At 40.4% G+C, this 27,911-nt stretch overlaps 1 protein-coding gene across 2 annotated transcripts; it reads left to right on the top strand.

Annotated features, from left to right (window-relative positions):
• The first annotated feature begins 35 nt into the window (after positions 1-35).
• Positions 36-27,195, top strand: elapor2 (endosome-lysosome associated apoptosis and autophagy regulator family member 2). Of its 2 annotated transcripts, none has more exons than XM_021322181.2 (22): positions 36-346; positions 8,058-8,178; positions 8,256-8,445; positions 8,513-8,666; positions 8,753-8,842; positions 8,910-9,015; positions 9,101-9,250; positions 14,360-14,448; positions 14,588-14,768; positions 15,121-15,249; positions 17,339-17,429; positions 18,740-18,842; positions 18,933-19,070; positions 19,157-19,429; positions 21,960-22,133; positions 23,504-23,693; positions 23,776-23,872; positions 23,953-24,054; positions 24,678-24,804; positions 24,899-25,077; positions 26,531-26,693; positions 26,774-27,195. In XM_021322181.2, exons 1-22 carry the CDS (start codon positions 203-205, stop codon positions 26,843-26,845), a joined length of 3,063 nt encoding a protein of 1,020 aa, XP_021177856.2. In that variant the 5' UTR covers positions 36-202; the 3' UTR covers positions 26,846-27,195. The 2 variants fall into 2 exon arrangements, with proteins under 2 accessions (XP_021177856.2, XP_036005223.1); XM_036149330.1 differs by having other exon boundaries at positions 39-346; positions 8,519-8,666.
• The last annotated feature ends 716 nt before the right edge of the window (positions 27,196-27,911 follow it).

Below are 27,911 nucleotides of genomic sequence, written 5' to 3'. Positions count from 1 at the left end.
TTTTGTTCTAAATAGTTTTTTATTTTGAAATCTCAGGACGGAAGTACCGCAGTTGCACTTTACGTGTCGGTGGTTGCGCTGTAGGAGGAGGAAGGCAGACGCATCAATGACGGCGACAGCAGTCAAACCATCACCGCTCGGCCTTTTTCACGTCCGGGGCTCCAGGCAACGAGCTGCCAGCTGTTTGTGATCCGAGCTGAGGATGTGGGAGCAGGTGCGCACCCGTTGCTGCGCCCGCTGCCTCTTCTCCATCCACCTCCTCTTCCTCCTCCTCTTCATCAGCAGCAGCAGCGGCGCTCAGCAATCGGCGGCGTCAGCCGAAGGACACCTGCCGCCGTGCGACAAGGTGGGAGTCTGTTTATCATTCTTATCTGCGCGTCGTTTTGACTTTTACAAGCACTTATGTGAACAGCAGATTTTTTTCCCATCCAAATTGTCTCCTATTAATTTTTACGCATTCAATTTTGTTTTGTCGAAATCCCCAAAAGCAGCTAAACACTGTGCCTTAAACATTCACTTAAGCTTATGTAAAAGCCACTCTAGCAAAATAATTGAATCTTTATTCGTTTCAGTTCTTTTAGGTTTGATTATTATTAATATTATGTTGACGTGTCTGTTCTCGGTGCGGCTGGTCGGCTTAAAATGCATTTTGTTGACCATAAACTCGTCGGACTGTTTACCTCAAATGCCACCCAGAGCAGCCTTCAGGGATATTTTTTATAGTTAGTCGACCCAGAGCGCAGCCAGTGCGCAGAAGCAGCTGCTCCGTGTGGTTGGCTGCGTTCCATTTATTGTAGTGACGTCACACCCACCCTAACAGTTGCAAGTCTGAAAACCTGTGGGGTTTGCTAAATGTTGTGTAGGACGTGTAGCAACACTGCTTGGCAGAGATGCACCTAAAAAAAAACGCAACTACTGCCGGTAGAACCACATTGTAGACACATGGCAGCCATTTTGGATTTTGACGTCAGGGTGGATGAAAAACATTTTTTTTTATTTATCTTCAGTGGTCCTTCCAATTATTTCTTTCCTATATTTAAGAAAGTTCCCGCTTTGTGAAAAATTAAAACCTTTTATGTCTTTCACGAATTCAGAATTTGGTGATGGCAGTAATAACAAGCTGTGTCTTTGTACGACAGGTATATTTCATTTTAATGTCAAGTTTATAGAAAAGGTTTGTATACAGACAATAGTCTGGCCTACATAATGGGACTGCTAACTTTACTGGGGCTGTCCAGAATACGGTCAATGGGTAAAAGAAGCACTGAAGTCTTCAGAATTAAATATAACTGCATTAATAATGGTTTTTACCAATTGGTAAAAAAAAATCTCCAAACATTCAGGTCTGAATTACAACTTCAACTGGGGAAAGGAAATTCTGACTTCAGTTCAAATTCATAAACGCACATTAATGCTCGCAGCATAAGCAACCTTGTAGGAATTATGTTAAATGTTGGACGATTTTTACGATCTGACCTTAAAATCCAAAATGGTTGCTGCTTCAGATCGTTGTCTTAGCCGCAGGAAAAAGCTGCTGGCACCAATGGAGGTTCTGACTTCTGAGTTCAGACGGGAAGCATCTAGAGCTGGGCAATATGGCTTAAAAATATAATCTCTGATTATTATTTTTTTTACCGAATCCGATTAATTAATTTTCTTCCCTTTTGTTTCATAAATACAATTTCTGAAATTATTTTTAAAAGCATACTTTTATTTCATTATTATAAGATACTTTTGTTAATATTATAAGAAATAGTATACATTTTCAAAAATTAAATCCTGAGGAGTTGGCAATTCAAATTAATCAATAAAATCGATTTATCGCCCAGCCCTAGAAGCACCAGAAACTATTTTGTTCGGATTCCTTCAAAGCCTGACCAAACCTGACTAAAACATTCATTATGGATGTAAAAGCTGCAACAAAAAAACCGGCTTGTTTGCGCTGCAGCCATGTAGGAATTTGATGTCATGTGGGTAAAAAAAAACCTCCAACTTTCAAAATTCACAATTCCAACTTTTTTAGCTGTGACTTTGAAAATGCTTACTTTAAAGTATACGTGGAAAATGCTGTTTATCTAGCTTGAACGTAAAAATGCAGCAGCGATTTATGTTGCAGTCTAATTCACTTTGAAGACTGGCTAAACGGTTTATCCTAATTAAGTGGAAGGAGAAATATTTTCCAACTTTCCAAGCATGGCTTCATAACCACTTAACGTGGGATAACTCCGCGTTAAATTTAGCTCTCTTTGTTATATACTTTTATTTCGCATTACAGCCACCCATCTCTTGCTTTGAACATGTCCATTTATACAGGCTCATAATGTCTATTTGTGTATTTTCTTTATAATTATCTTTTCATACGGCTCCAAAAGCAACTATCTAACACGAGCCAGGGAAGGGTTCTCGTTTTCTTTGGGTGTATAAAGAGGTTGTGTTTCAACCCGCTCGGAATATTTTAAATATGTATGTTAATTTTTTACGATTAAAAAAAAATAAAATAAAAGACGATGCTTAAAAAAAAATGTTTTAGTCTCAGAAGTCGGAATTGCCTTGTTCCAAGCTGCAAAATAAAATGGAACGCCTCCCTCAACAACCCCAACATGAAGATTCAACATGGCTGCCTTGTGTATTAAATGTAGGGTTAACGGTTTTCACCTATGTAACATCTTGCTGTTTTTTGTGATTAATTCAGTCACTGTTCTGTGTAAAATGTTTGTGATAATACTTTTAAAAAAGCATTGCCGTCAGAATGCTAATTTTACCGAGCCTGATGACTTTCCAAAACAATTAGCAAACCCCACTGGCTTCTTACTTTCAACACCAGTATTAATGGTGTTCTGTAATCTGAGCATAGATTTCCAAGATTTTAAGGAATGCAGCATCACTAACAATAGATGGTATGCAAATAAATTAAACTGTGAAACATGCTTGTAAAACAAGATGGCGGCCCTACTAGCACTGCTTACACAATGAGCTTATAACAGGCTTCACTTCACTTGTGTAGCTTGAAACAAGTAAATTAAAGTGCCTCGTATTATGGTGTAAAAAGGTTTCTGCTTTACGATATTTTGACAATTTATTTTCCTAAACACATATTCAGCATTGCATGCTATTCTCTTCATGGAAGCCAAATGAGTGCATTCGCAAAATAAAATCCAGATTGTACAAAACTTCAATCTTAATAACAAATGTAAATTGTTTCCTTAATTAGTTTAATTAAGGAAGGTGCATCTTACATTATTTTACCTGTTCACTGTTGAAAACATGTAATATTCTACAAATATAAAGTTCCAACCATTCTACCCACATTAACAGTCATAAATTAGATACTTCGAAGATGTTAAAAATTGATTCTTATCAGATGAAATCATTTCTTAAAATTTCTAAACTAAAACTGTTTAATTTGCCTCATCATTAAAAGTCACAAATCGCTGCCAGTTCATCTGATTTCTCAGGGAAAATCCAGAATCTATGGATTAAACCAGAACTCATCTGAGCGGGTGTCACAAATAAAATCAGCTGTTGGTTTATAATAGAGAGGATAAAACCAGATGATATAAAATATCTACAAAAAGTAATCCTAATAACTGTTTATTGAGCGTGCGTAAACGGCAGCCGCTGCTCTCAGCGTCTCAGTGGAGTTAACCTGAACCCGACAGAAGGAAGTAAATCCTCATCCTCGTGTTTTCAACAGATATTTTCACCCACGGCTGGAAAGATGAGCGTTCGTCTTTCTTATGTCGCGTTAAATCCTGAAAACCTCCTGACTGGTGTGTTTAAGAGCTAAATTTTATCCTCTCTCCTCCTGCCTCCGGTCTCCATGACAGCCGGAGTGAATCACCCTGGAGACCAGTGTGTCCTCTTTCTCGGTCCTACCTCTCTCCTTCTCTGTCAACAGAGAAATCAGAAACGACAGGTTGCCTTCTCTACATGTTAATTGAATGTTGCCGTGACTTCTTCCACACACAGAGCAGACCAACAACATTCAGTTTGTTTGTTTTAGGGAACCTGAGCCAGATGTCCACCATGCAAAAAAAAACAGGATCTTCAGTCATTAAAGCTTGCTTCGGCTGCACGTTCACACCTGACCTGCTTCTGAACGGGCCTCGCCGACGCTGATTCATTTCCCTGCAGACGGTTCGCCATTTATATTCGCGAGGCTTTCAGATTAATTAGCGGCAAAGTAAATGTCCATTACTGCTCCGCTGCAGTCGGCTGCCTGCGAGGATTTCCAGGGGAAGAGACGGAGATGTGCCCGAGCGATTCTTCGCATAGGAAGCAGAACATCTGTTTTCGGTTTGATCGTGCGGCTGCAGCTCATGATAACCGATGGCCTGTAATGCATTTGTGAGCTGTCTGGTTGTTTGAGATCCAATTAATTATTTTCTCAAGATATGCTGCGGTTAACAGAATCAGCCTACTTCTTGTGGCGAGGTCGCATTATGATGTGAAAGTCTGTATTTACTATGTGAGGAAAGCTCCACATTAGCATGTCTGTAGGCAGCGGACATAAAATAAAAATGAGATACAGAACTGGCTCACTCTTATTATTGTTGAAATCAGACGCGTGACCAGTCAATGGAGTTGCCTCCATCTCAAGCATAATTTAAGCCTTTTCACTAAGTTCACAGCTGTGCTTGAAAAGAGACAACCAGATTTCTTCAATCTTAATATGTTAGGATTAATATTTGTTAAAACAATTAATACTAAAAAAAAATCAACAACTCAATAACTGAGGAAAATTGGAAATCCATAAAGTACTAACATGGAGGCAGAGGTGGGTAGTAACTAGTTAAATTTACTTAGTTACATTTACTTGAGTAACTTTTTGAGCGAAATGTACTTTTAGGAGTAGTTTTACTACACTGTACCTTTTTACTTTTACTTGAGTCATATTATTACTCAAGTATTGAGTAATTTCTGGCTACTCTACCTACTGTGAGTAAGTTTCTGAATAAAGAACATACTTGTTTTAACCAAAAATGCACCAGAAACCAAAACATAGATTGTGGTTAAAGTGAGACTTCTCATTTTTACACAACCTTTTTTTATTGTAGTGTTATTTTCTACCTGCTGAGCTCATTGAGCCATTTGGAGGCAACACATTCTCACTTGTACTTGTACTTGTATAGCGCTTTTAACTAGTCTTGATGACCTCCAAAGAGCTTTACAATACGTTCAGTCATTCACACCCTCACTCCCTACTCGTCACAAGTTAAAGCATGGGGTACCCCCTTTTTCGTCATTATTTGATATGCAGGGTGTCCTCGTAGAATATTATAGCAGCTATGCCTACATTAAACATGTAAGCTAAACAATTGCTTTTACATGCATTCTAAAGACATTTCTAGTGAGACGAATGTATATTATTTTCATTCCATTACTAACCCTGAGCTCCACTGTGTAGCAAAGGCTTCAAGAGACAAATATGAGGCTCCGTCCGACAGCTGAAACCGGGTTGTGCTGTGAAAAACTACTCGGTTACTTCTGTAGTAGCAGGAACTACAAGCTAATTTAGTTACCTATAACCTTGACTGTAACGACAGTCATGAAAACTTTAAAAACAAGAAACTTTTGATGCACTAGAACGCTTGCATCTGCATGTAGCAAACATCTCGGGAAATGTTCGGCGAGCGTGAATGCCCTTGACAAGACAGCGGATGACCTGCTGTCGCGCTCTTAATGGACCCATTAGAGCTCCGACAGCCGTCTGCTGTGGTGACCAGGGTCAAAACCCATTCATGTTGTCTTTTGTATGATCGGCTTGTTTAACACGTGGTCTCGCGGTATTGTCCTAGTCGGACATGTGTCCAGCGGTTCTCCCGCAGGTTTGACTGCATTTCCTGTAATCTGTCAGGCATCATCCAGTCTGTTTCCTACTGCATATGTGAAAGAGCAGAAAACTTTGCTAGTAAATTACACCTTAAAGACGTCCGAGCAGAAATTTCAGTTGAAAGGGAAAACAATGACTTTCTGGGTGCCGGTGTATTTAAAGTCTTATATTTGCGCGTGTTTCTTTATTGTAAATAGTGAAAATAGCAAAGTTTAGATGGACAAAAGTAATCTGAATAAAGGGGCGTTCGGAATAAAAATGCATTGTGTAAACAAGCCAATCGGAGTATGATGATTGGATTAAGCTCAGTCCCAATGAAATTGTATTCCAATTGAGGGCGGTGGTTTATGCCCATTGATAATCCAATTAACGCGCAAATAGACGCTTGTCAAACTCTGGCAAACTGACCTGAATGCGCATATGCAACGAACATCACGTGACAAGTTTCCGTGTTGGTGAGTGCCGGGAATACGTCAGAAAGCAAAGCTGTCATGGCTCCCGATACGACCTGTTTGAAAAAATAAAAGAGCTAAAAACTGTTGCCTAATTAGTAACGTTTCAATCGTAATTGGAAAATCATGCCCAATCCTGCAGCTCGGAAGACAAACGACCTCATATAATACTGCTTTGTTCACTATTTTTGTTGTTTAGTATAGATGGAAGTACTTCTTCGTCTGTGGTTTTTTCAGAGGAATTTGATAACTGTGTATGTCAGAGTGGTTCTATTCTGAATAAAGCCAGGTGCATTTACACACACATTATGGTCAGATTAATTGATTGTGTTGACATATAAACGGTACAATGCCATTAATTAATCTGAATACATTTTAATCCGATCGTGAAATTTTGTGCATGTATACATAGCTACTGTGGTCAATCATACTGACTCCTGATCGAACTAACAATAAACAGAAATGTTTAATATTATTTCCTACTTCTGAAAGGGATTTATAAAAGTATTGGATTTAGTTGGGGTTCTCTCAGGCGTGGGTGAATATAGAAATAGGTTACGTAATACACTTATCCATTCGTTCGTCAGGCTATCTGTCCATCTGTTTGTCCACCCACCCATTTAACTCTTCATTTAGCAGTCTGCTTTACGTTCCAGTTTCCGCATTTAAAGCCTTACCTTTGTAGAAATATCTGCTGTAAATTCATTGTATGTTTTTTTGCGTTAGTGTAACAAAAAATGCGGAAGAACCTCAGTGAAAAATATTAAAATGTAAGTCTTAAACAGTCTGAAATGTGTGATCAGGATGTGCCATTGTTGCCAAACACCATTTTAATATCTTTTGGCAATTGTCATCAAAAGTCTGTCACTAAGACACAGTTTGTTCCCTGAATCTAAACACACTGCAAAACATGGACGATTACAAGGGCTGGACAGGAAATGTGTGAAAGCGCAGTGCGACCAGGCGGCTTTTAGTGGCTGGATTTACGTTGAAGATGAAGGTTGAGTGTTGAACGTTTACTCGCCCACATATGGCACAACTGGACCATCAAAGGTTTGTCAAGCCTGCGAACAGCAGCAGTCCCAATTTTAGGTTACCAAATTCCTTCGTAATAGATTTAAATATTCACAATTTTCTATAAATAATCAAACATTTTAAATCTTAACCTTATTCATTAGCACCATTATAAAAAAAATACCCAAAATACCATGTACAAAAATCCCTCACAGGCTCCTCGCTCATCACCTCTCAAGCAACCTTTCAATGGTGTCCGGACCTCAGGGGAAGCATTTGGCCAAAAGGCAGGAGAGTTATCTGAGCAAACATCTTTATATTTATTCTTTAACATCTATACTCAACACACAGACATTTGCTTAGGTTTCATTAAACCTTCTATGCTCTAAGTAACGCCTCCATCCTCCTTCCGGGAAACAAACACACATCGCTAATGAGGAGGAGCTGTGCCGTGTCTGGAAACAAAGACTACACGCTAATTATTAAAATACCCATATCATCAACAAAATCTATACTTAAAGAAAGTGCCTATAGGAGAATAAAGTGCATTTAATAAAGCGCAAAGGTGCTCATAAGTTACCACAGTAAAAATATGAGTAACTAAGGTGTTATTGTTACAGCAGCCAAGCTTTCTGATTTAAGATCCGATCTGTTTAGGGAACCAGATTCCAGAACGTTTACATCCACAGAACCGCTCCGCTGACTTGGCTGAAATCGATTGGATTATTGATCTTCGGAGTTTTATGTGTTTTCCACAGGGAGACTACTACTACCAGTACACAGAGTGTGACAGCACAGGGTCCAGATGGAGGGTCGCCATCCCACTCAGCTCAGGGTCCTGCTCGGACCTTCCCTCTCCGACCAAAGGCACCGACTGCTGTGAGCCCAGCTTCTTGTTTCCCTTTTAAAACTTGTTTTTTCTACTGGCTCAAAGATAACCCTCATCTTCTCCTCAGCCTTCTCCTGTCCAGCTGGAATGTTTCTGGAAATGTCTTCCCAGTTGTGCACGCCGTGCGCAGCCGGATCTTACTCTCTGGGCAGCGGCCTGAGGTTCGACCAATGGGACGCCATTCCTGCTGGCTTCACAAGCCTGGCCAGCTTTTTGGACCCTGGGCCAAACGTAGAGGACATTCAGGCCTGTAACAGGTAAAGAGATAAAAAGTCAAGAAGATTTAAACACAGAAAAGGGAAGTTTATGATCACAGTGTTGTAGTTCCAGCTCATCATGGACGCCGCAGGGTGTGTACCTGGAGTCCAACCGCGACGAGTGCACGGTCTCCCTAGTTTACGCCGTCCATCTGGAAAAACAGGGATCTGTGTCTTTCACCTATCAGTATCCAGACAACAACATTTTCTTTGAATTCTACGTAAGCAACGCTAACGGTACACAGAAGGTGACACGTTCTGACTCTGAGTATGCACGGCTCATGTTTTCTGGTCGTGCGTGGTCCAGGTCCAGAACGAGCAGTGCCAGGAGATGTCCCAGACCGACGACCAGAAGTGGATTAAAGTCACTAGCAGTGGAGAATGGGGCACACATACAGTGAGTAGATCTGTCTAGTGAGGGTGGGGATCGCCTGGATTACTCACTGTGAGCTTCTCTCGTTCAGGTGAGCCTGAAGTCGGGCACAAACATCCTGTACTGGAGGACGACTGGGATAATTGTCGGAGGAAAGATGGTGAAACCGGTGCTGCTGAAGAACATCCAAATAGAGGGTAAAACGAAGCTCTGTCTCTGTGACAGACCATTTAGATTAAAATGCCGGGATCTTTAAATGCTGAGTCGGTTGTATTGCTACAGGTGTTGCCTACACGTCACAGTGTTTTCCATGTCGGCCCGGCTGGTTCAGCCCGACGCCCGGTTCCTCCTCCTGCCAAGCGTGCCCTAGCAACACTTACTCCAGGAAGGGAGCGTCCTCCTGTTCGCCCTGCCCTGAACACTACTACTCCCGTACGTACACACCGAAGCACTGAAAGGCACTTTCCATCAACATGCCCGAGTCTAATCCATCCGTTTTACTGCACAACAGACCTATTCACATTCAGATTGCTGTCAGGAGCCAACATTCATCAGGTTTCATTGCCATTTTCAAAAAGCAGGACAGCATGAATATATATTAAGGAGCATAATTTATGGATTTGTACTCAGAGTTGAGAGGAACAACTACCCTTTAATAACCGGCAGAACCAGACTCAGATGAAGCAACCGTCACGACTGGCTGAGGACTTATGGGTCTAGTAGACAGAGTATATAAAACTATATGAAAAAGAAATAAATTTTTGCAAAATTTTGTTCAGCTACTTGGGAAAAAAAGGCAGAACTTGGAATGACAATCTATTGGTTTTGATCTGGTTCTAGCAAGTTCATAAAGTGTGATACACATTTTATTTGGAGCTGCCACATTGGGAAATGACTGCAAAAACTGCATCTACATTGACGAACCGCCCTGCACACACTAGACTAATGTGCCTCATGACATTAAAATCCTCTAGAATTGATGGCCTCTGCAAGATCTGGGAGAGATCTTCTGTGATGCATCAAGAAGACTTTTCAATTCAATTTCAATTTTATTTATATAGCACCAAATCATGAAACATGTCATCTCAAGGCACTTTACAAAATCAAGTTCAATCATATTATACAGATTGGGTCAGATTATACAGATTGGTCAAAAATGTTCCTATATAAGGAAACCAGTTGATTGCATCAAAGTCCCGACAAGCAGCATTCACTCCTGAAGAACCGTAGAGCCACAGGGAGAGTCGTCTGCATTGTACATGGCTTTGCAGCAATCCCTCATACTGAGCAAGCATGAAGCGACAGTGGGAAGAAAAACTCCCCATTAACGGGAAGGAAAACCTCCGGCAGAACCAGGCTCAGTATGAACGGTCATCTGCCTCGACCGACTGGGGGTTACAGAAGACAGAGCAGAGACACAACAAGAGAGACAAAAAAGCACAGAAGCACCCATTGATCTAGTAATCTGTTCTACATTAGATGGTAGTAGCGTGTGATCTGTCCTCCTTGGATGATGTCACAGTTAACAGAACGCCAGACCAGGTGTACCTACTATGAAGAAAAAAAAGAGAGAACAGAAAGTTGAAAGCTGAAATGACGACACATTTGCACATTTTTCAACTACTTGGAAAAAAAAGACAAAACTTGGAATGACAATGTGGTTCTAGCAAGTTCATATTGAAGTGTGGTACACTTTTTTTTGGAGCTGTCACATTGGGAAATGACTGCAACAACTGCATCTAAGTTGACGAACCCCCCCTGCACACTAATGTGCACCATGACATTAAAATCCTCTAGAATTCATGATCTCTGCAAGATCTGGGAGAGATCTTCTGTGATGAATCAAGAAGACGCCATGTTCCTTTTCAGACAGAGCTTGAGAGATCCTTGACTGTTTTAAGGGTGCACTCAGCAGTAGTTAGGTCATTGTTGTAGCACCGATATAAGTTCACAGGAGTCTGGTCTGTGCTGAGTTTAATTCTCAGTCAACTTGAACTTGGAGTTGTGTGTGCGGGGTAAAATGCATACACCTCCAAGTTGTGCAAAAACTGCCCTGCTTATTAATATAGCTATACAATAATTGCGGCACGATTCCTTACAACATACTTCAGGTTTCCGACCCTTGGTGCAATCAGCTCCTAGTGATCACTAAAACAGATACAGATTTTCAATTTTGTTTGCTTGGTGCCTCTAAATGCGCTTGCAAAGATACGTTCACAGGGTGCTGCACCAGATTAAAACTGTTATACCGGGCATACACTGTACGATATTTTCAATCATGCTACTCGTATACAGCTCAAACTGTACGACGAAACCTCAAGGTTTAAAAGTTCACTGCTCACGATATCTGTTCTTACACTGTGCGGCCCGACGCTCGGATGTGACCTGACGGCTCACACAGTGCATTCAAAAACCACACGTCGGACTCAGCCCGTAGAGAGATGGCGCTACTCGGACTCGTCTACTCGGAAGCCAAAAGTTAACAGTAGAAGAAGAAAAAGGCAGAAGTGTCGATGCTCACTGTTAAATATGAGGCTCACTTGGCTTGGTAATTCTACGAGTTACTCCTCCATAGTTTGACTCCATGTCACACGTACCGCCGTCATGCTTCTCTCCGCTCCTATGTTTTTGTTTGAGAAGAAGAAGAGGAATTCCGTTGTTTGTGCATGCGCAGTGCGCGAGGTTGGGGGAAATCCGCTCGTAACTCCGCTTCAACAGAATGACGCGCTCACGATCACCTCACCATTACCCCCTGTTTACTACAAAACGCTAGCCTGACATGGTCATACTCAATTCTAGTCAGAATTTGAGTCTGACACTGCTCCATAGAGCTGTGATTATGGGGCGTGTTTCGAACGAACCAGGAAAAAAAATTCCTCTGCACTCAATTGGATAGACCTACAACCAATAAGAGCAACGGAGTGTGTGACGTTTGTTAAGCGACGCATAGTTGTTGTCAACGGAACTCAACTGTTAGAATAAGAAGCCTAGAATAAGAAGATGAGCATGAATGATTTTTTCCGGTGTTGCAAAAAGAATGTAAGGATCCAAGGAGTCCTTCAACACACAAACCTGTCGATATCTTCTAGAACAGACCTAACAGCAGAATCTACACACCTCAACTCTCCAGCAGCAGCCATCGTTGTTGTAAACAAATTCAACCCAAGCGCACTTTGGTGACGTGACTGATTACGTTACTGTTGATCATCTGTCCATCATCGTATAAAGCCCGCCCTGACAATTTGATTGGCCCGCCAGATATTGGGCGAGCATACTCGCGCTACTATTGAGCAATGCCAGACCGAACTTCCCGACCTAAAACGTTGTGGGCGTGACTAAGTTCGGAATGGCACCCAGGCTAACAAAACGCAGGACGCACGATCAAACTGAAACTCAGCCTCATCCAAAAAATTCTCACACGACTGAAGAATCGTCCCGAAAAGGGCGAAAACTCGTACAGTGTACGCCCGGCTTTACACGAGCTGGCATTCTCTGTGAAACACGGCGCTCTGTAAACGGTCATCTAGAGTTAAAATCCATTGGAAACCTTCAGAAAAACTACGGTTATTTTTCTCGTCCGATGGCTACAGGCTCACTCATTTGCATGTAAAAAAGCTGATGTTTTATGAAAGGGTTTTAAAGTGAGTGACCCTAATTTGTATACGGCTACAGGTTGAGGCTTTTTCATGGAAATCCTGAATGCTCAGCTCAGACTCAAGGCCCCTGGAAACAGCAAAAATTTAAATTAATGGATCAGAAGACTCGTATTTTCAGCTAATGTTTGTGAGGTTTGATCATGAAAGCTTAAAATGGAAAATGAAGTCATCATATTAAAATAATATGGAACTTGCTTTTATTACCTTACTGTGTTTTGAACCTAAAGTTAAGCTTCGGTTTTATCAGACTTCAATGCATTTCGTCCTGTGCTTTGGTAGATTTTAGCCAGGCATTGATGTCTTTTTTTTTTTTTTTTTTTTTTTGACGAGAAGGCTCCCTAACCGTACTCCTTAGTCCGGACATGGGAAATACTAGAAACTGATGGTAGCCTCTTGGCAATACTCGACATTACTGTTACAATTAGGCAAGCGGTTTAATTTACTTCAGCTCTGCCGTCTCCACCGGGTGGTTTTATTGTAGGAATTGCACCGGTTTTAAGATTTAATCTCCTGGACAATCTGCTTTGGTTCGGGCCGAGGTTCACCAAGTAGTCTTCAGTGAAGTGACTACGTGGCCTGTGTGTTTGTAGCGTGCTCCCAAAAATAAAAATCCAACCACTTCTGGCGAGTAGGCTCTTCTTTAGGGAGGCTGAACAAAGTCTGAGACCTCTTGCAGCCGAAAACCAATTTTTGCAACATACCTATAGCTAAAAAAGAGACAGTCGCTGCGCAGATTAGTTGCTGAACGAGCCACTTCATCTCTGATCGCTCTGCCTCACGTCACCGTTCATTGCTGCTGTTTACTGGGCAGAGCAGTCAAGATAATGACCCATCATGACCGCTGGTTTTCCACGACACGGAGGGGCCGCTGCTAAGCAAAATACCACTTTTGGCTTGCTTTTGATGAAGGAATTAGCATCATAAAAGTTAAAAGCTCAAAACAGCTGATTTTTGCATGATAAAGTCCATTTAAGGGTAATAAAATGATGGCTGGAAATTCTCCTTCAGGATTTTCTGGATTTGGTAAATATGTAATAATCTTTTTGGACAGCAGAGAGGGGTTTCACCTTTGAGCTCTTTCTCATTGATCAGTAACCAACGTTGGCATTAACTAAATCATGTAAGGTAGGTTTTTTTTTTTAGATGTAGCTCTTGGTATTGATGTAACTTCTTTGTTGAGGTATTGATGGGCTCTTGGAGTAATTGTAAGGTTCATCACTTTTCTATGTTTTCTTTGTTAGTGGACAATGTCTGCTTCTCTTTGTTACCCCTTTTACATACTTTGTCTCTCCCCAGTTCTTTGTGTTCTTTAGATCAGGGCATTTGAGATCTTATTCAACTGTTTGCTTTGTACAATGAGATACTGCTCTCTGAAAACCGTGGCTTTAGCTAGAAGACCCAAATGAGCTAATATGAGAAGGTCCTGCTTGAACGACCAACATTACTGCAGGTTCAGATGAGTTGCTATGATTGATTCAAGGTGTGAACTCAGAGAACTAAATGCTTCAGTTAAATCAAAATGTCCTTCAGGAAGATTTTAGTTGAAGGTTGCTCCTACCTGTGCAACCAGGTTAGTGAAATTTTTTTTATTATTTGCAAATTTACCCCAAAACATTTATTGTTCAGGTGAATTCTGGCAAAATAATTCTCATATTAAAAGTGGAAGTTATTCATTGTGGTCTTATTTTAACAGCCTCCTTTTGAGAGCCACCTTGTTTAAAGCGGGGAAGCAGGAAAAAATTAAAAGAAATCAGCAGCACATTGGTTTTTGCCGCATATCAAAGTACATTTAGGTCTGATTCGAATTGCTGACGTTTTGCTTTTGTGTTCAATCTCGGCACGGCGCCTCATTTGTTTCTGTGTTTGAATCCGTTTTTTTGCTCAGATGAGGGATGGGCTGAATGTAAGGTGAGACCGCCCTGCTCGGAGAAGGATTACTTCCAGATTCACACAGCCTGCGACAGCGAGGGAAAGGTCAGACGCTTCACATTTCACCTGCACGCAGACATTTGTACCTGCTGCAGGATGAGCGAGCTCAACAAAGAGCTTATGGGTGGCATTCATCATTTATGCCCTCGGCTGGTTTTGGTTCACCCCTGTGGCTTGGTTACAGACGCAGGTGCTGTATCGCTGGGTGGAGCCCAAAATCTGCGTGGAGAACATCACGGGGGCCGTCAAGCTGCCTGCGACAGGACAGAGAGAGCCCTGCCCCCCATGCAACCCCGGCTACTACAACAGCAACGACTCCACCTGTCTGCCCTGCCCACCTGGAACACACTCTGACGGCACCTATGGTAAAAAAAAAAAAAAAAAAAGAAAATACACCTGGCTCAGGTGGCTTAGCCAAGACTTTTATGACTGCTTCATGTTAATATAGTTCTTCACAACTCTCTGTGTTTATTGAAAACCACTTTTATATTGAGTGATTTAGATTTACCCTGTAAGATTTCCATCAGAGTGTCAGTTTTTGGTGCTTAAATAACAGTAAAAGCCACTCTATCCATCCCTTGGGCTAAATTGTTGACACAGCTGGTCAATCCACCCATGGACAGAAGGTTCCTGTTCAAACATAGCATTGTAGCCTGCAGGTTTCTGTCATTGTGTGTCTGTATTGATTTCTGGCTGTCATTTGTCGGTTTGCATCAGTGTGCGTTGAGTGCCCTGCAGGTACAGAACCCGTGTTGGGTTACGAGTACAAATGGTGGAACGTGCTGCCTCCCAACATGAAGACCTCTTGTTTCAACGTGGGGAACTCCAAATGTGACGACATGAACGGTGAGCGCCTTTACACTCGCTCTGTACAGAATACAGTCTGAAATCGTAGCAGACAGACAGGTGGCGGTGTTTTGTTTTTTTCTCATTTTGTGACATTGCAACCTCAAACTTCATCGTGCTTTGTTGGATTTGTTTATGCGACCGCCGCAAAAGATTGCATAATTGAAAGGTGAAAGGAAAAGTTTTTCAAATGTATCTCAAAAATGTGACATGCATTCACCAACATCCCCTGAGCCGACGCTTTAAAGAACCACGTTTCACTGCAGCTGACGTCAGCAACTGACCAATCAGCAATCGCAATTTGTACCAAAGTGAAATGGCACTTTTCTGCAGAGGTGCCACGCCCCCTTTCTCTACGACTATGATTTTATATTATGAACACATTGCAGTCAGAGGGATTTAGTTAAAAAAAAACATTGTTAAAAATGGTTAAAACGTTGTCAGCGGGGAAAGTAACGTTCTAACATGCGCTATTCTGAAGGTTCAGAGGGTGGGAATACAGTTTATTTCTTTCCCCAAACCTAAAAGGAGTGTAGAAAAAATGCATAAAGAAGGATAAAGGCGTTCCGCCAACCTCAGCTGAACACCAGTGATTGATGGGAACTACCGCAGGTTTGTCTGTGTGAAGGTTACTCAGTTTTCGTTCATAAACATTGGGCTCAATGGTTAAATCAAAGGGTTATGCTTGATGCTATTTTCTGGATATCTGTTTCTTGCAGCTTTTAGTTGCCTAAGTTTAGCCTTCGTCAGCTATGATCATAGCTGATCTTCAACAGGTGGTGTAAAGTAAAATTTGCATTCCCGATACATCATTTCTCCGTAAATTCTTGCATGGAACCTCGATGGCAGCATGAAAACATCTACTGCAGTCTGCAGAAACTTTATGTTGGGTACAGATGGAACAGTTAGAACAGATTTTCCCACCTGAGCTGTTGATCTCTGCTGTTCCTCCAGAGTTGCCATGGACTCTTGGCTGCTTCTGTGTTTAGGCAGACGGCTATGTGTTGGTGTGTTCACTGTTGCACCGTACCTTATATATTTTATGAGGGTGCTTGATATAGTGAAACATGTTTAATAAACCTGAACCTGCTTTGAACTTCTCCACAGCTTCTGCAGAGAAGATAACATCTCATCTCTGATCTTTCTATGATCTCTATGTATGATTTTCTGACAAGCCTCTGAGACCTTCACAGAACAGCAGGATTTGTACTGAGACTTAAACTAAATATACGTGGACTCCATTCACTGATAAACATGGAGAAGCAGCATTTAGTTCCTATGCTCCGCTTATCTGGAACAAACTTCCAGAAAACTGTAAAAGTGCTGAAAGTCTGAGTTCTTTTAAATCAAGATTAAAAGCACATTTGTTTAAAATTGCCTTTGACTGTTCTAGTTAAACTGTTTAACTGTTTTTAATGTTCTTCTTTTTTTCTACATTCTATCCCTACTTGCTTTTATTTTCCTATATTTTAATCATGTAAAGCACTTTGCATTGTCTTTGTACTGAATTGTGCTATATAAATAAATTTGCCTCGCCTTGCCTTGATAGGTGACTTTTCAAGGCAACTGGCTGGAGTATCAAATTAAAGGGAGCTAAATACAAATGCATGCTACACTTTTCAGGTTATTATTAGTATTAGTATTAGTAGTAGTAGTTGTTGTAGAAATAGAAAATAAATAATTTTTCTCCAACAATTTCTTGTTTGTAATGTGAAAAAATGGCAAAAAATGTATAGTTTCTCATTCACAGTACGTTAAAAAAAATGGTGTTCTGGAATTAAAACACACAAGACATTTAACTCTAAACCAAGTCCTATTAATCGCTAATAACTGTCTGGTTATTGCAAAGCTATTTTCTTGCGTCAAGTTGAAATATATTTGAAATATATTTTTGTAGAGAATGAAAAATATATATATGTATATTCGCAGCTCTGTTGGAGCATTGAAAATCCACTCTGAGGTACATTTTTGTCCCTTATGAGGTGAACATTGACTCAACAATAGACATTTGTCGATTTTATCATCCTTTTGTCCAGAGCAGCTTAAACACGTTGTGATGGGTTGTTGCATCGTGTTTGTCACCCCTCAGGATGGGAGGTCGCTGGAGATCATGTTCGCAGCGGAGCGGGAAGTTCTGATAACGATTACCTCATCCTAAGTCTGCACGTGCCTGGGTTTAAGTAAGATCGCCCTTCATAACTCTGGCTTAATTCACCTCTTTGCTTATTTCTACCCCTATTTCATAGCCAAGCATTGCCATTTTTTTTCCTTTCCTATTTCCATTTGGCACCTAAATACATTATCAGTTACGATGAAAGACGGATGTTTTTAATTAGTTTTTCTCACCGGGTTCAGGTAACACCGATGCTTGTAGGAAGTCATGCAAGGACGTGGCTGGTCCTTTTAATTGCCCTAGTTTCATTCAGACCACCAAAGTAATGAGGACACAAGTGTCCAAGAGCGCCTCTGAATGTAGTCTGAGGACAACGTTGCCCAAAGAGTCTTGACTGCTTTACCACCTGCACTGTCCAGACGTTATCACATCAGGACCGATGTTTGTGCCATGCGTGAAGATAACCTAACAAAGTTCAGTTGCTGGACAGAAAACCTGCAAAAACAATCTTACAAAACAAGTCCTATTAATGTACTAACATATGTACCAAAATGTACCAAAATGTATATTGCAATGAATTAGGAAATATATTTGAATATGTCAGAAATTTGGTAATAAACTTGAAAATATATAGTAATATACGAATCAACAACTTTTTGCTACATATTGATTCAAAACTAGTTGTCTGTATGTTTATTACATAAAGTATTTTCATGTGTCAAACTCCAAATCAAATTTTGCATGACATTCATTGTATTTTAGATTATATTGTCATATGAATAGACCATATATGGCTCTGTATTGATTCATATATAATAAAATGTAAATGTGCATTATAAATTAGATCATCATTACCAGCAGCAAAAAAATTATTTTTATATATTCCCATATAAATCTAATTATATTATCCTAAACATTGAGGTATATTGTTTCATATATTGTTTTTACATATATTTACAATGCCTCTTCCAGTATATAATCTTATATAATTTGGGACATATTTAAAATATATCTTAACAATATGTTAAATAGTATAAGAACATTTTTAGTCACTATATCCAAACGGTAGTTTTTTCCCATATATGGCCACATAATATCACTTTCATATATATAGTATATTATTATATAATATAATATATTAGTATATGAATGTGTAAGTTTTCCCTGTATGTGAATAAAATATTAAATATATTATCACATTTTTGTTGCGTAAGGGTTGGTCCTTAAGATAGTGTGATTTTCTACAGAAGGCCTTGAGAGGAAAATGCAAAGAAATAAAAGGTGACCCAAGATTTTAGCTTTAGTGTTGATATTTAACCGGCCTTGTGGTGACGCATGAGTTTGTTGGACTACACCTCTGCATGTCTTTGTCTTCAGGGTGCCGGCCTCGCTCTCAGGGATGACTGGCGGAGAGTTTGGACGCATCACCTTTGTGTTCGAGACCATCTGCTCTGCTGACTGTGAGCTCTACTTCATGATGGTGCGTGGCCCCGGGGGTCTGCTGGTTAGGAGTAGGAAGTAGAGATGAGCACTTTGTGAGTGGAGGCTTTTCTCTTGTCTTCTCTTGCAGGACGTGAACAGCAAGAGCACCACAGTGGTGGAGTCCTGGGAGGGCAGCAAGGGGAAGCAGGCGTTCTCGCACAGCATGACCAGAAACGCCTCCGTCACGTACACCTGGGCCTTTCAGAGGACGAGCCACGCTCTGGATGTGAGTAAAACCCCAAAACACGTCGCCAAGAACGCCGGTTCAACCTCCGTCGTCGCTGGTTTGACACCAGCACATTGTGTCTGTAGGTCCGCCGTTACGTCAGCGACACGGTGAAGATCTACTCCATCAGTGTGACCAATGTCCTGGAAGGGGTGGCGTCGGCGTGCCGGGCCTGCGCTCTCGTTCCGCAGAACTCCCAGCGCGCCGGCTCCTCCTGCGTTCCCTGCCCCGCTGGTTTCTTTATCGACCGCGACACAAACAGGTGCCAGGAGTGCCCGTCCAACACCTACCTGAGCGGGCGACACACCTATGGCCAGGACGCGTGCATTGCCTGTGGACCTGGAAGCATCAGCAACAAGGTAGAGAGATCCTCGACTCCCCCGCTGGATTGGGACCGATAATAGGGTTTCATTGCCCAGAATAAACAAGTCCTAGTCCGACATGGGCTGGAAGGAAGAAGCTGTAACTTGAAATATATATATATTTGGAGTTCTAGGAGGGAAGCTTGAAAGTTTGAGAAAACTCATAGTTTTAGAGTCCAGGAGTGGCTGCATCATGGTGTGGGGGTGTTTTGCTTGGGCGCTTCATTAAAAGAATAGCATTAGGTGAAATAAACTGAAGCAACATTTCAAGACATCAGCCAGGAAGTTAAATGGGTCTTCTCAATGGACATTGAGCCTCAAGCATTCAGGGATGTGGTGTACAAAGTGACTTGATTGCAACAAAGTTAAAGTTTTGGAGAGGCCATCATGAAGCCCTGATCTCAGTCCATAAAAGATTTGTGGGCGGAGCCAAAATAGAAGTGCCCAACTAAGGTGGTCCACAAACCAGACTTAAAGGGGTTATATCATCCAAAATCCACTTTTTGGGGGGGAGGGCATTAAACACATTTTGTTGTGTGCTTTTTAGTCTCTAGGGATGCAGAAAAGTTGAATGTAGTCTCTGCAGTAGCTGCGTAGATTACCTTTATTTTAACAATTATGTTGTAGTATTTGTACGCAGAGCTGCTACACAAGATCTTGGACTTCCAGCTAACCAGTCTCAAGAATCCATCATTTCTGTTTCTCTGAGCGATTTCTGTTGTCCAAGCCGAAGGATGCTGAAGCCACAAGTGGATAAGTCATTGATAGTTCATTACGTTTTCCCGCATTACACTCCATAAATGGCAGAACAGGGTGAAGTGGAACGTTCTGAGACCAGGAGGGGGGCAGGGTGTGAAGAGATTTAAAGAGACAGTACCAAAACGAGTCGCTCTCAGAATCACCTCAGAACAGGGGTAAAAAGGGGGACTGTGGGGGTAAATTAACTAGGAATTCAGACCAAAGTCTGCAGTTACATTTTATATAGACCACAACTGAAGGATTTCAATGTAATGAAATAAAAGCATTTGTCCCCTTTAAGTTGCACCAGTGCTGTCAGGAGGAATGGAACAACATACAACTTATTTTGAGAATTCAATTCAACTTCAAAAATACTTTATTAGTCCCAAAGGGAAATTAAACGCTGGTTCTTCTTCAACGAGTTGTTGTAGATGGCGATGGTTGTGGGCAGAAAGGATCTCCTGTCCAGAACAGAGCCGGCCTTCTTTATCAGCTTGTTGAGCTTCTTTAAGTCAGTTGTTCTGATGCTGCTGCTCCAACAGATGATGTGACAGGAGATCACTCTCCACAACTTATAGAAGATCTGCAGCGCCTTGATGCAAATGCTGAAGGACCTAAGCCTTCTCAGAAGCTTCTGGAAGAATATCCAAAACCTTTGACCCAAATCCAAAACTCTTAAAAACATTTTCCTCTTGTTTTTCTGGCATTTAACAGATATTCGAATAATCCTAAACTATTTTAGAACAGAGAAAAGTTCCTCCTGATTTAATGTCAGACAGTGAGAAAGTAAGTACACTTGTTTGGTTTAGCCTTTTTCTTATTTTGCCATGTATGTCAATTTATTGTTTCAAAGCTATATATTAGTTTATGGCAAGTTTATGATTAATCTAGAGCATGGGTCTTCAAGATGTACAGTCCAAAGAGCCATTTTGGTACCAGTACAGTTAGATAAGTCTTGTTTAGAGACATAAATGTCACAGGACATTTTAAAAAAAGACAATTTATTCCTCAAAAATATATAGCCATTTTTATTTCAAATTTTAGGTTTTAGAATAAAAAAATCATAAAGCTTAGGAAAAAAAGAGGATGAATAAATAATTTTCTTCTATTGGATTCTGTCTAATGGCAGAAAAATAGATCTACTGTAAAAATATTACTGGTACTTTTAGTGTGTGTTGTTGAAATCTAATACAAATATATCCATTTACAAACTGAAAACCCGCTGAGATCTGTATTTTTGTTATATCTACAAGTACAAAAATAAGATTGTAATGGAAAGGTTTGATATTCATTGTCATAAAACTCCCGTTTTTGTGTTCTGGTATTTGTTGACTATGACAACACGAAGATTGCACAGTACTGATGTAGATAAATGTTTGATGGAAAAAAAATGGTGCTGACCTTTCAAATGAATATTAATGGATAATCTTTGAAATTAAAAAAATCTTCGCAGATCCAGTTTTAATCTTGTTCAGATTAAAACTGGGCTCTTCTTTGCTTTAGAAGTTAAACTAGATGTAATTATCTTGGCTCATCTAATTAAAACTCACACAGCTTTTTCAAAATAAAAGCCTCTTCCTGATTAAGGAATTCCAGGGAGTGGTTCCTGATTCTCTATGGGCTTTAATGCCTAATAAAATGCCAAATAAAGATTTGCTTTTTGCAAATCAGCAACCAAGCATTTAATTAGCAGGGCTGAACCCACCTAGTGGCAGAACCATAAACTCCTCTTCAGGAACATGTTGCTGCTCTAATAATCTCACCTGTGATCCTGTGTTGTTTCTTTTAGGAGCATTCCCGCTGCTTCAGCGACTGCTCTTTCACCCACACAGAGAACAACAGAACGCTGACCTTTGACCTCAGCCCCATGAGTGACGTGGCTTCGCTGATACTGGGGCCAAGTTTCACCTCTAAAGGCACAAAGTACCTTCACCTGTTCAACATCAGCCTCTGTGGCCACCAGGTAACTCCCTAAACTTGTGCAGTTCTTTTTATTTCACATTAACTCCTAAAATATGAAGCACTCAGAAAATCCCTTTTTATATCCAGAATAGCCGGATTTTATAGTTTTACCTAAAAAGGACAGTGGTAGATGTTCTAAATCGCAGGGCTGGGTGATATAGAACAAAAGCATATCGATGAAATAGAAATCATATTGATGGATATCGATATTTATCAACAAATTTTAAGTGCAGCCCTGACCATTTTATGCTGTTGCCTAATTACCTATTTTTAGATTCAGAACACACAAATGCTGAATTCAAACTCAACCCTTTACTCAACCAACATTTTACAAAAACTGTAAGTTAAAAAAAAAAAAAGCGTGCTCTCTGAACTCTTTGAAGGGGGCGGAGCTTAGTGCTTGGGTCTGTTTGTGATTGGTTGGGAGGATGTAATGCTTGTAGTATTAACCTACATGGCTACAATGCAAAAGGATAGAAAACTGTTATTCTATTGAACTTTTTATTTACCCTTTTTTTTCTATCGATGTACGTCTATCAGTCAATATATATTGTTGTTGAATTATCGTCCAGCCCTACTATAGCTTCAGGTATATCGTCTCTCCCATCATTGTGAACGGTTTGTGCTCCATTGTTCTTCCTGTTGTTGCTAAATGACTCAGTTTTGGCTAAACCTTTGACTTGGCTCAAGGTGCCCAGGCCTTGAGGCTCCAAAACAAGATAAGATAAGATAAGATAAGATAAGATAAGATAGGCTTTATTGAGCTCACATTGGAGAAATTCACATGTCACATGGCCTCAGTAATCATAGGAATCAAGTAGGACAAGATGCATCATATATATACAGTTTGTCCTCATTATACCATGGATCAAAAAGAAGAAGTAGGTAAGAAAAAGAAAAAAAGAAATAAGGCAGAGGATGTCTTATGTACATTCACGGGGACTTATTTGCGTGTGTATTGACATATATTCAGGTGAAGTAGCAGCAGAAGTCACTTCTTTCAGGATTATTGCACAGTGTATTAAATAGAATTGCACATTAGTTATTGCATGTTGGTTATTACAGTCATAGTTACAGTTATTGTTACAGTTATAGTGCAGTATTGTATAATCTGATGGCAGCAGGAATGAATGACCTGTGGTAACGCTCCTTTTTACAGGCAGGGTGTCTAAGCTTATCACTAAAGGAGCTGCTCAGCTCCTCTACAGTCTGGTGCCCACATTGACACCCAGCCACCACCGTGCTTGAAAGCTGGTGTGAACGTATTGGATGCTGAGATGCCAAACACACATATCTGTCCTTCAAGTGTTTACGAAATAATAGCGTAACTAGAAGAAATGAGAATTTATTTTCATGCTGTTTTCCTTCCAGGGAAAAAGAGCCGCCATCTGCACCGACAACGTCACCGACGTGTCCAGCAAAGACGACCAGGGGGACTTGTCTCAGTTCGTCAACACGGTGGACAGCTTCCTCTGCCAGTCCACCATCATCCCCGGAGATGGGCGGGGCTTCAGGATGGCCATTTCCTCCCAGTCCATCAGCCTCGCTGACACCTTCATGGGTATAAAACCGTTGACCTCCATGCGTTCGCCGCGTGGCGAGCTCCACTTGTAAAATCTGATCTGATGCGCCTGTCCGTCCAGGGGCCACAGTGGACACCGTTCTCTATGGAGTGAACGCCAAGCCGGACCTGTTCCCAGAGAATCCACACGACGTTCCCGACATCAACTTCTTCTACAGGTGGGAGAAAGAAACGCGGAGTGGATTTTTAGTCGCTCTGGTTTCATTTAGAGATTAATGCGGTGGGGTTGCTCCTTCAGGTCAACACAGGCGACGGCCTCCTGTGATCAGGGTCGAAGTTCTGTCATCACGGTTCGCTGTGACCCAGAAAACTCTGACCGAGGACAAATCTCTGTGCCCAGGTACATCCAGCACGGTTCTGACCGAGTCTGAAGAAAGATAGAATAATTGAATACAGTTTGTCCGTCCATCCCTCTCTCCCCATCTTAAATGCAGACAAGTTTTCAATTTATAAGCTAAAATATAACCAAAAAAGTACTCAAAACTCTATTAATATGAACAATAAATGAGAATAATTAATAGAAATATAAAGTACTGACATGTTAAGTGTGAGTGCCTTTTGTTTTTCAGTCTATAAACGGCTGCTGTAATTCGTACCTTTCGGATTCTGTGTGATGATAAATGTAATTAATTAATGGGAATGAACAGTTTTAGAGGCAGAGGTTTGATTAATTTCAGTGTTATGTTGCTAAATATTTTTGGTTTAATCTGGTGCTTAATCTGAAGGATTGTCAGCATTTGAGGTGACTGATTGATTAATCAAAACCACCTACTGTGTTCTCACTGAAAAATCATTAAAATTAGCTTGTTTTTTACGTAAACAACTTTTACAGAACACTTAGTTTAAACTAGAATTATAAAATAACTGAACATTGAGGTTTTAAATGCTAAAAAAAGAATTTTCTTTCACCCTGACTCTGGATTCTTTTGTATTTAAACACAAACGGGACTTGTGTTTGTGCAGCTCCTGTCCAGCAGGAACGTGTGATGGATGCACGTTTCACTTCCTGTGGGAGAGCGCCAGCGCCTGTCCGCGCTGCACCGAGGCCGACTACCACCTGATCGAGGGAGCCTGCAAAGGAGGCGTCCAGGTAACACCTAGACAAACGCCTTCTCTATACAGACTGCTTTTATCTTGTAGCTTTACAAAACTTAATATCACCAAACCATTTAACTTCCTGCCAGGAAACCTTGTACGTGTGGAACGAGCCGAAGCTGTGCACCAAAGGTGTGGCGCTGCCTCCTCGAAGCTCCGCCCCCTGCGAGGTCATCGCTCTGTGGCTGAAGGTCGGCCTTGGAGTCGGAGCCTTCGTCGCCGTGCTGCTCGTCTCCCTCACTTTCTATTTCTGGAAGAAAAACAAGAGGTGAGAGAGCCCTGAAAACTGCAGTGACATCAGAATGGGAGCGTTTATACATTTAATCTGAGCTGAAAAGAAAAGCTTTTCTTTGTTTATGATACAGGTCATTGCGATTAAACGTCACGTTTTAAAAAAAATTATCCTTTTTTGGTTGCTTTAAAATTAAAATATCATGCTTTCAAATTTTCTTTGTATTGTAATTGATAAACTAGACCAAAAATATATATTTTGCTCATGTTTTCTGTATTTTTATATAGGTTGTGTAAAATATATTCATAAATGTGCTGTAAATTGTAAGTTCAGAAAAATACTGACTTTGTTGAAGATGAAGAGATCTCAGAAATATTTGCATCAAAAATCATAGATTTGGAGTTATAGGGATAATTTAGGATAAAATAAACTGGAGAATCCTGTGATATTGAATATGACTAAACCTTTCCTGATTGATGTCAGTTGAGATTACAAAAAGTAATTTTATATTTGCGAAATGCCAAAAATAGTAAGCGATAACATTTTAGTTTTTTTACTATCCGCAAATTAAGAAATGTACCTCCATTTCTTTAGTATTTGGTATGATTGAGCTTCTCTACTGCACAGAGCAATGTTAGGGTTTCCAAAATGCATGAATGCATGGGGATGCTTTTATTTTTCAGGCTATTTTTCTACTAATATTGAAAAAAAACCTACTTGACTGATGTGTTAGTAGAGATTAAATTAGGACAAATTTGTGCAAATTTTATTCTAAAAATAGTTTTGATTTTATACATTTTATTGCATTTATTGAAAATGATTTTAAAAGTAATATTTCTTAAAGAAATATGCAAGAAAGTGTCTAAAAAATATTGAATAATGTCTAGTAGAAGTATTTTAGAAGTAGTCAGCCATAGTGGCGGTTCTAGACCAAATTTACCAAGGGGGCCAAGGTGGGGCCAGTGTTTTTTTCACAGGGGCACATAAAATAAGGAAATCATAAAACAGGGCAATATTTAATCGCTTAATATGAAGTGAGACACTTGTGGCACTGATACTGCAGGTTTCAGATCCCTGATTTAGCAGATGAAAACTGTGATCCCAGCTCAATGCTGCTGAAGCTAAAAGTAAAACACCTTGATTTTTAAACCCTTGTTAGGGTGAAATTGTAAAGGTACAAAAAATAAAATTGGTCAAAGTGACAAATCAGGTGTGGTTTCTTCACCAATGCATATAATCGTAAGAAGTTTATTTAATTTATGTCTTTAGTACAGAGGCCATAACAGGGGCCTGGACCATTTCTACAGGGGCACTGGCCCCTGTGGGCCCCTGTCTAGAGCCGCCCCTGGTCAGCCACGATGTAATTATTTAGCAGAGCTCATTCTATTTTTAACAGAAATACCAACGTTTTTTTATTATTTTATCAAGAAGAGCGGTTTTCTTAGATGCTGCCTCTCTGTGACTCTGTCGCTGTGACGTTTCCATCCAGGCTGGAGTACAAATACTCTCGTCTGGTGATGTCTGCCAACAAGGAAGGTGAGCTGCCAGCTGCAGACAGCTGTGCCCTGGCTGAAGGGGAGGAGGCCGAGGACGACGTGGTCTACACCCAGAAACCCTCCCTGCTGGGGAAACTCAGGGCCATCGCCAACAAGGTGGGCAGAACGGTTTAATGACACCCACTGGGAACTTCTCTGCACCTTTTCTTTACCTGATGGGATTTTGTGTTTTGCAGCATGAGAACGGAGAGAGCAGCGAGTCGGTGCAGCTGAACTCCTCTCAGGCCGATCGATGGGTTTTTGGATAAACTGACGACAGCGAGCTTCTTTGTGGACGGTCTCTCCAAAGTCCCACGTGTCTTTTTTTTGTTGTTGTTTTTTTTGTATAAGGACAGTCTGGACAATGATTTTTGTCCTAAATCTTAATATTTCCCTGCAAGTTTAACTCCACGGATGCACAAACTGCTCCAAAAGTCAAACGTCCTTTTAATGTTTTTTGTATGTTTTATATTTTATTTGTAATTTTCTGTTCAGGGTCGTGTATTTATATTATGATGAAGAACCTTTATTAAAGTCCGGTTTGACTTTATAAAAGTGACTCTGAAGTTGTTATCTTGCAATTTGGCTGCCCGGTAAAAGAAGGTGAGGTTTTTACCAAAAACAGTTTCTAAAACAAATTTTTATGCATTTCTTTGTCCCCTTTTTGTTGAAAATTCAAATTATAAAGCGAAACAATTTTGTTTGTTTTGCTTGATATTTGAACTGTGTTAAGAAAATGCAAGTTGGATATTTAACTAAATTTGATGCCACTTCAAATGAGAGCAGAAACCTGCTTATTTACCTGCTGATTTTAATTTATTTTTTTATTTATCTTTTAAAGATCCTGGGTTTGACTGTGCTTACATTTAAAAATATTTGTTTTTCTGTGAGATCATCGTGGTGGCTGGAAATGGTTAGCACAAACTAGAATAATGTATTTCTGCGATGGTGGATGAATCTGCATTTAAAATCCTTTTCTTCTTTGTGCAACACATTTCTTTCATATTTATGATCAATTTGTAACAAAACTGTTTTCTGTTCATTTTCTTATTGTTTTGTTTGGGAGAGAAGTTTTTTCTGTCTTTCTTTCTTTTTTACATAGGCCTATTTTTCATTAATTTATTTATAATTTCCCAGGAAGTACCTGGAAGTTATGGAAAGTACCAGGTTACATGTTGCTTCTTATTATCTTCCTCTTCCTGAAAGTACCTTGTAAGTTTTGAGGAAGAAGCAGAGAAAATTTCCCTTTTGAAAAGTAACCTGTAAGTTCTGGAAAAGTATCAGATTTCAAGTCACCTCATAATTAACCCCGGTCCCTGAATGTACCCTGCAGGT

Source organism: Fundulus heteroclitus, chromosome 17 (assembly GCF_011125445.2).
Source record: "Fundulus heteroclitus isolate FHET01 chromosome 17, MU-UCD_Fhet_4.1, whole genome shotgun sequence".
Classification (NCBI taxonomy): domain Eukaryota; kingdom Metazoa; phylum Chordata; class Actinopteri; order Cyprinodontiformes; family Fundulidae; genus Fundulus; species Fundulus heteroclitus.
This window is presented reverse-complemented; position numbering and strand designations above follow the sequence as displayed.